This window comes from Temnothorax curvispinosus, unplaced genomic scaffold (assembly GCF_003070985.1).
Source record: "Temnothorax curvispinosus isolate PA1 unplaced genomic scaffold, ASM307098v1 QBEX01017841.1, whole genome shotgun sequence".
In the NCBI taxonomy this organism is placed as follows: domain Eukaryota; kingdom Metazoa; phylum Arthropoda; class Insecta; order Hymenoptera; family Formicidae; genus Temnothorax; species Temnothorax curvispinosus.
The window spans coordinates 3399-12370 of record NW_020227621.1 but is presented as its reverse complement, the minus strand read 5'-3'; the positions used below and the strand labels follow the sequence as shown (position 1 = coordinate 12370).

Sequence of the window (8972 nt, the reverse complement as noted above, 5' to 3'; positions counted from 1 at the left end):
CTTTCGTAAATTTTTTATTTTTTTAGTGCATCTTGATCTATAAATTTTTCGGTAAAACTACGCCAAACTACAACTAATACTGGTATTCTACACATTTCTATATCTATTTGAGCACAGTAGACTACAAGGAAATACTAGACTTAAAACACTCTCTAATGAGGACATTCACCCGACATAAAAAAAATTATATTTATTTTGAACTTTTATTACTATTTTTTAACTAAAGTTTCTTAAGATGCAACCTATGATTATAAATATTTTCTCGTACTTGAAAAACACACTTACCTTGATGGGATTCGAACTCGAGACCTCGGGACCTCTGGATCGTGAGCCAACCGTCTTACGTGGTAGACTACTTCTTAATTTGATGTAAGTGTTATTTATAGTCTATATGTGTCATAACCAGCGCAAATATATAATTTTTTAAAAATTTTTAAGAAACAAATTCAGTTTAAAAAGAATAATAAAATTTTGAATCGGATATACGAATATAATTTTTCCTTAATGCCGGGTGAATGTCAGAAACCAGTGCCGGCTCATTACAAAATAAGCCTATTGGGCCAACGTTGCGCCGCGCGATTACAAAAAGAAAAAAACTTCTTTATTCTAACTTATCTGTAAAATAAAAAGCGAGTCATTATAAAAAAACCTTACCCAGCACCACATACACACATGTCTAAAACTGCATAAGACGTCTTTTAGATATCTTTTAGCCATCTTTTTTTGTAAGACGTCTAAAAGATGTCTAAAAGATGTCTTTTAGACGTCTTATGTCCCGCTTTTGAACATGCTTGCTGTCAGTTATTTTTTTGCAGAAATATCTACGAAATAGTACCACAAATTACAATGTTTTCAAATCAAGAAATTATTGCAAGTAGTATTTCATGAAAATCTACAATTTAATAAAAAATAATACAAAAATCTACAAATATTAAAAATTTGAGAATCAACAAAACTTAAAAAATTAAAACATCTGCTTACTTGTAGAATACTACAATTATTTACAAATAATTATAGAAATCTACCACAATTTACATATCGTAAAACTATATAAATTAGAAAATCTAATCCAGTTTTTAGTTTCTCATAAAATACTACAATTTTGTATAAATAGTAACAAATACCGATTTGTTTGTACAGCTCAAAAATCTTTTACAATTATGGCTAATTAAAATTTGTAATTTTTAGTTAAATGTTACAAGTTTTTACACAAATCTTTTAAAATTTATCTATTATTAATAATTTCTTAATTCGCAGAAGTCAAAATACTTATGTTTTTATTTTCGTACAGTTTGCTGTAAGACCCAATAGAAAAATACACAAATGTACAATTTTTTACCTAATTAAATTTCTGACTCGTGAATGATTGTAATTTCGCATATAATACTACAAGGTCCTATAGAAAACAACAAAATTCTTAAGCCTTTTACGAATCGTGAATCCATGGAAATCTACATGTATTTGCCTTTTTAGATTTTTATAAGATACTACAATTTTCCATGGAAATTAACAGACCTTCAACCTTTCCATGGAAAATTGCAGTATCTTATAAATGGGTCTGTCACGACTTTTTCACTCCCTGAGCGGTCCAGGGCGTGTACCGGATCAAAAGGATAAAGGAGAGCGGGATGATAGGCCTCTCCGGGGATTCTCTCGCACCTCCGACACTCCACAAAACGATTTTAATGTTGGGCGCCAGACGCGTGAATTCGCGTCCGCGAGATCGCGAAAAACCAAAACGAGACGCAAAATGAAATGTGTGGATGTGCGAGGAATCGGCTAGCTCGACTTAAAAACGGGGCGGGGTTGATGAAGGGCGGCGCAATATCCGGCGGGGTGACACGTAAATTAATAACTCAATCCGTTAACAATAAGGAGTAACATTTATTGTATAGTAACTCTCCAGAAAATCATAACAAGTGCCCATTCGGCTTCGATTAATCGCAAAACAAATCCAGTAAATAGTAGCTGACGCGGGCGTCCAGATTTAATGAACAGAAATAGTAACAACTCGGACGTTAGAAATTACGGAGTCTCACTTTTGTTTAATATAAACGCGCGGAAGGCGCTCTTCTCGAACAACAAATAATAACAATAGAAAATTCAGCTCGCCAATAGTACGGAATAGCGGCCAAAGAAACGACCGCACTTGAAATAATCGGAGTAACGCGAAATATTAGAGTCGCTAGGAAGTGATGTAACGTAACGTAAAATATCGCGAAATAATGGTGCGTCACGCTCGGGGCGCGGAAGCACCGTATTCAGACCGTACGGGAATTCCGTTGCCAAGTTATCGAAATCTCACGTAAATAACGCTGATCGGGCGCAACAAGGAGGCGCCGATACATTCGACAAGATAAAGAATACTATAACCAGGGAGTAAGATATAAAGAGACTGATCTCCATACTTGGTACCCGCAAAAACCTGGCCCGATTTTGGGCGAAAGTTGAGTGTTAAATGTTACCACTCGCAGCGCTTGTGTTCCATCATCGGTGGGTCACGTGACGATCCGTTTCAATATTCAAGTGTCAACTTGGCGACGATAGTACGTGCCGACACGTCACGGTAAAAAATTTTTTAAATAAAACAATATCTAAATATATATAATTATATAATATTATATAAAATATTATGTAAAATATTATATAAAATATGTTTATATATAAGTTTTCTTTCTCTTGTATATAATCTCTGTTTGTATGTACGAGAAAAATAATAAGAAAAAAAATTAGAAAATAATATGATTATATATGAACAAGTTTTTCACATTTGCACAGATTTTATTTATTTTTTTTTTTTTAATGCAAAAATTATCTTTTTAATTATTTTCTAATTCTTTTTCTTATTATTTGTCTTGTACATACAAACAGAGATTATACAAAAAAAAGAAACATAGTATATGGACATATTTTATATAATATATTATATAATATTATATGATGTGACGTGACAAATGTCACGTCCCTTACCCCAGATGGAAGCTCGGCCGAGGGAGGCGTCAAGGATGGTGCCTCCGCCCGGGGCGGGCGGAGAGCGAACAGTTAGGTTAGGATTAAGATCTGTTGCGAGCGTTACAGGTCGAGGGAGTGCGGAGGGGATGGCAGCACCTGATAAGGCCAGGGACACCGGCGCGCGCGCGCGGGGGCTCAGCGTGGTCCCGCCGGGCCGAAGAAACGCCACTGTCGTGCGAGCCGCCATCCTGGCAACATCCAGCCCTGCGAGCCGAACGACGAGCTGCCGGAACCAGGAGAATTTGTAAGGCCACTGCTCAGCCTCCCGGAAGTAAGATCGCGGTAATACCAAGGCTCTCCCGGGAGTCGCGTTGTGCCGCGGGAATACATGGAATACGCCGTAATTGAATAATACCGAGTGCCATACCGCGGGAGGGCTCGTGCGACAAAGTGATCGCGAGTGCCCGTCTCGGGGATGCGAACGTACGGCCGCCGACAGTCAGCGTGATTGTAATTTCGTTGCGTGTGATTTCGTTTCGTGTAATTTCGTTGCGTGTAATTTCGTTGTGGGTAATTTCGTTGCGTGTAATTTCGTTGCGGGCAATCTCGTCGCGTGTAATTTCGGAATCGTCGTTGGCTTAACCGTGCCGTAGTTTTGGGAGGTGGCTCTTGCGCGTGCGAGAGTCTCGTAGTTGTCGTTGCCGGTTAAGTTCGTGTTATTTGTAATTAGATATCCGTGCGTTTCATCGGGATTAATGGCCCACGGTTGTGTCGCGTTTACGGGTGAGGCCATTCGTGCGTCTCGGGGGGAGTGAAGATCCCCAGTGCGTGGTCGCGGTAGATAGTAAGGAAATTGCGCTAATTGTTAGAAGTAGACGTTTCGGGCATTTCGCGTTTGACCGTCCGGGTAGAATTCGCTGCAATTTATGTCGGGGAATAGTCTTGTACAAATTCGATCGGGATTGCCGTGCAGTTCAGCGACGGAATGAGTATCGCGCTCGTGGGGTGACACGTGGCGCGTGCTCGAATTCTGCTTGTTCGCCGTGGAACTCGCCACCTTCCACTTGTTATCTGCATTAAACTGAAATATAATTTTATGTTCTTTGTTACTCGAGTGTGATGATTGCGCTACGCTCCCTCGCCTATTCCATCCGCGATTAATCAAAGAAGCCCACGCCTGAGAATACAGCGATCTCGTGTATCGTGGTGCGAGGAATCGCACCTGGCGCCCAACATTTACATCATAAAAATACTCAGTCGAGCTACCATCTGGATTTTGGAGAGGAATATCGCGAATAGTAAAGAGATCTTTAATGAAGAAAGCGACGGCGCGCTCCTTCACGGCCGGCGAGACCGTGAGGACATCGTCGTCGTCGTCACAATGATTATATGTATATATTTAGATATGTTTTTATATAAAAATTTTTTTAGTGCATCGAAACGTTTACGTTTCATTTCTCGTTCTCTGAAGAAAATGTGTCAGTTTCCGTATCTACTAAGGCGTGTTTGAAACGCAAGTTTTTGAATAATGCAAAAAGTCGTATAAATGTCCAGAACATGTGAATAAATATTATAAATATAAATAAATATATCATAAATATATATAAATATATTATAAATATTATCACTTTTCTTATACACTAAGAAAAAAAACTGTTGCTTCAATTAAAGTGCTATCACGGGGTGCCAAACACATCTGGATTTATTAAACCAATAATTAAATTATTTATTTTTATAATCAAATTTAATAATAATAATTAAGTTATTGATTTAATAATTCGGATATTTGGGTCTAATAATAATACAATTGAATTAACTACTTATGTTTTTGGCACCCCGTGATAGCACATGTAATTGATTTTTTTCTCAGTGTACTTCAATGTAGTAAAATTCCAACCTCTTACGCATCGCGTAATTTTGTTCAGCCGCCTGTCACCAGCAGCGAGGGTACCGTTTTTGGAACACTAGCGCCACCATCATCTAAGTCGGTCCCTCATTACTGAGGATCGTGACCACATGAATCGTGGACCATCTGTCGCCATGATTCCCTGTCCTCAGCTCGGCGCATCGCCTCGTGGATGGGTCCCTGTGTGGTCTTTCTGACGGCATCGCCCCATCTGGTCGGGGATCGGCCTTTGCCTCTTTTTCCCTCGACCTGACCAACGATCATAAGTCTCTCCAAGTTGTCCGGCTCGCGTCTGGAGATGTGCCCGAAGAACCTCAGAATATGCCTTAGGCAAATCGTAGACAGGCGAGTTCGAATTCCAAGTTCTTGCAAAATTGACGCGTTTGTGCGATGGGCCGTCCAAGGCACACCCAGCATTTTCCGCCAGCACCACATTTTGAATGCATCTATTCTGCTCCTCAATCTTGCCTTCAGTGTCCATGTCTCAGCAGCATATAGGAACACTGAGAAAACCAGGGACTGGACTAGTCGGACCTTGGTCTTCCTGCTCATGCCACGATTCCTCCAGATTTTGCCGAGCCGCCTCATAGCATCCTTTGCCATTTGGCTGCGGCGGTTTACTTCCCTGTCGCAGCTTCCATCATCGCTGATTACGGAGCACAGGTATACGAAATTCGGAACCACCTCCAAATCACGGAGCTCGTGTGTGCGCTGCAGGCAGGGTCCCGGCACGATCGATGAACATTAGTTTGGTCTTGCTTCTGTTTATGTGGAGTCCCAGTTGCATACTCTCGACCTTCACCCTACGAAGCAGCTCCGCCAGCTCGCTTTCGGTTGCACCCAAAATCGTGGTGTCATCCGCGAACCTGAGATTACTGATCTTCCTCCCAGTTATCCGGACACCCCCCGTCCAGTCCTTCAGCATTTTGCGCATGATATATGATATGATAACCGTAAAGGTTGAAAATCTTTGGTGATAAAATGCAGCCCTGTCGCACTTCCCTTCGTGCGCTGAAGGGCCCCGAAGTGGCATCCTCCAGTCGGACTCTACATGTGCCATCCAGGTACAGGTTTTGCACAAGGAGTATCAAGTGTTTCAGGAACTCCCATCTCTCTCATCACCTCGAACATTCTCTTCCAGCTGACGCAGTCGAACGCTTTGGCATAGTCAATAAAACACATCAGTAATGGCACATTAAATTCTCTGCTCTTCTCAATCAGCTGTCGGACGTTAAGGATTTGTTTGCGTGTGCCTTTTCCTTTGACGAAACCAGCCTGTTCTTCTGAGATATGCCGGTCGATGTAATTTTCTAGTCTTGCCTTAATTATGCTCAAGAGTATCTTACTAGCATGTGACAACAGTGATATTGTTCTGTAATTTTCACATTTGCGGGTTGAACCCTTTTTGTGCAGAGGGACAAGTATAGACTCAGACCAGTCATCCGGCCATCGTCCAGTACTCCAGACCCTCTGACAGATCAAGTGGAGCATGTGCGTGCCCTCTGGGCCTAGGTTCTTGAGCATTTGGGCTGACTCTATCGCCTCCGCTAGTTTGGTGTTTCAGTCTTGCCACGGCCCATTCTATCTCCGCAAGAAGAATGTCCGGCTCCCTCACGCCGCATTCGCTCATTCTCAATTCTTCTGAATTCTCTGTTGCCGCGTACAGACCTCGGCAGTATTCCCTCCATCGTTCTAGCACCTTGTATCGATCTGTGATGATAGCTCCCGTATCATCCTCCAATGTCCAGCTCTTGATCTTAATGTCCTTTGTCAGTGACTTGACTTTACAGAACATGTCTTTTGTGTGTGCCCTGTTGGATGACTCCTCGATCTTTTGACACACTCTGTCCACTTCTTCCGCATCCTTGTCCTTACGGCAGAGTCTTTGGACAGTTCTGTGCAGCTCGCGGTAGTGCCTTCTATCATCTTCAGTGCTTAGACCATTCTTTTTTAAGGTTCTGCGGCGCAGGACGGCGGACCAGGTCTTCTGGCTTATCTAGTCAGGTCTGGTACGCGGACCCCGGCGTTGTTGTACAATGGTCTCCGCAGAGTCTATTACGACTGTTTTTAGTCTGACCCACATATCATTGGCTGATTCTGTTAAATCCGTCTCCATTCCCAAAAGCCTAGTGTGCATGTCCTGCCTAAACTGCGATATTGCATCAGCGTGCATGTGCAGTGTTTTGTTGTTACTGGCTTTATAGACGACTTTGAGCCGGGCTTTAAACTCCGCAACCAGCAACTGATGATCGCTTCCGCAGTCCGCTCCGGGTAGTGTCTTGGCATTAGTAATGGATGAGCGCCATCTGGTGTCAATTAACACGTAGTCAATTTGGTTTCGGTATGCACCTCCTGGTGACATCTACGTATATAGCCTCCGTGGATGTTGCTTGAACCAAGTATTCATGATGGTGAATTGGTTACCTATGCAGAATTGCAGAAGCATTTCTCCTCTCTCATTGCGGACCCCCAAACCGTGCTTTCCTACTGTTTGGTTAAGGTGTGTATCGTGCGTAGTTTCTCCCACTCTTGCATTAAAGTCGCCCAGCAGGACGGTAGTCTCCTTTCTCGGTCTCACACGGCAGACTGTCTCAAGCTTTGCGTAGAAATCAGAGATTTCCTCCTCCGTACACTCGGTTGTAGGCGCATACACTTGGACGATGTTCAGGGTGTGCGGGCGGGCACCAATTCTAATCCTGATTATTCTGTCATCAATCGCCTCATAACCTAGTACACAGTCCTTCAGGTTCTTTGCAACAATAAACCCAACTCCATTGTTGTTCTTTTCACCGTTACCAGCAAGGTTATGTGTTGATTTCGTCGTACTTTGGGTTATTTACCACCAGTAGCCCAGTTTCCATAAGAAGCCTTGGTGGGTCACCCTCCTGTGGCCGGTCGCCAATTTCACAACAGACGGCCCGGAACCATCTAGGCGCCGGGGGTCAGCCGGATTGCCCGACATATTATTCCTCCTATTGTCCGTATTCATGTGGTTTTCTTGGAATAATAGTCGTAGTGGTTTTCCATTGCCTTCTATGCCAGGTTATTTAGAGGATGCTCGTCCCTCACGGTACCCGTAACCTCCGCTTGTTGCTCGGCGGTGTTGCTCTACTGGTTTTTTGGTCCACCCTGGGTATATTATTTCCCCGGTACCCTCTATTTTTAGCGGGCTTTCCCCTATTCGCCATCTGTGGAGGTGTCCGATGGGAGACCAGCAACCCCGCACGGTATCGCCGATACCCCCTCTTTCCTCCACACATCCACCTGGAAAAGCGGTGGCTGTGAAGGGCGAGTTCCCCATTGGGAGGGGGGTTCGACTTGTGATGTGCTCCGAAAATTCCGGGGACACGTGCACCCGGTAGCCACCGCCGCCTTCTACCAGACCACGCCCCAGATCCCCGGAAAAAAACCCCCGCAGAATTTGTGATACCTGCCAGGGATTGAACCCGAATCTCCAGAGCGTGAATCCACTGTCTAGCATTGGTGGCTACCACTCGCATCCACAGCGCCACCAACTTTTGCCCAAAAATTGACCACTTTCATAGTACGGATATCAGTCTCCTTATATCTTACTCCCTGACTATAACTAACCTAACACGAATAACATCCTAAGACAATTAGCCAGCATAAACGGCATGTTAACGCGATTAATGTGCTGACGCGGACGACATTCCAACGCAAGTAATATTTGGTAATTCGATACGCCGTGAACACCGTGTGCGCGAGACGCAACCACGAGCGCGGACATTACACGAAAACGGACTTGCATTACCGGATTTCGCCAACGAATCTATCGCAATCTCCAGAGGCTCGCTATCACGTCTTTATCACGATTCCGCGGCCACGATACCATCCCGAGGCCCTTTGCTCTCACTGTCGATCGCAATTTTCTACTCGGTCTCAAGGACCCGGATGCGTCGCGGTATTACACGCAATTTTCCGAGCAAGAGCGCGTACCGGAGGGCGGCGTCGTGGCTCTACATTTCGGTATTACTTGCGGGCAACCTCACCGGTGTAACGCCTTCTCCTGGGACTCCTCGCCGTCACCTCGTACTCAATTGTCGAATGCAAAAAACTGACTCCCGATTTGGGGCGGCTATCGCGGAGCTTAATG

The 8972-nt window shown here is 43.8% G+C and overlaps 1 protein-coding gene across 1 annotated transcript; it reads right to left on the bottom strand.

Annotated features, from left to right (window-relative positions):
* Nucleotides 1–5905: 5905 nt before the first annotated feature.
* On the bottom strand, nt 5906–7220 carry LOC112467877. Its single transcript, XM_025036764.1, has 3 exons — nt 6940–7220; nt 6319–6816; nt 5906–6230 (listed from the first exon to the last, which is right to left on the bottom strand). The coding sequence occupies exons 1-3, from the start codon at nt 7218–7220 to the stop codon at nt 5906–5908; spliced, it is 1104 nt and encodes a 367-aa protein (XP_024892532.1).
* Nucleotides 7221–8972: the final 1752 nt, after the last annotated feature.

Bases quoted from the DNA above. Each gene is read 5' to 3' on its own strand.
- LOC112467877 (XM_025036764.1), bottom strand. From the start codon at position 7,220: ATGTCACCAGGAGGTGCATACCGAAACCAAATTGACTACGTGTTAATT. The intron at 6,817-6,939 runs GTGGGTCAGACT...CCTGCGCCGCAG, and splicing joins ACAGAATCAGCCAATGATAT to AACCTTAAAAAAGAATGGTC. The intron at 6,231-6,318 runs GTACTGGACGAT...TGAAAATTACAG, and splicing joins GATCTGTCAGAGGGTCTGGA to AACAATATCACTGTTGTCAC.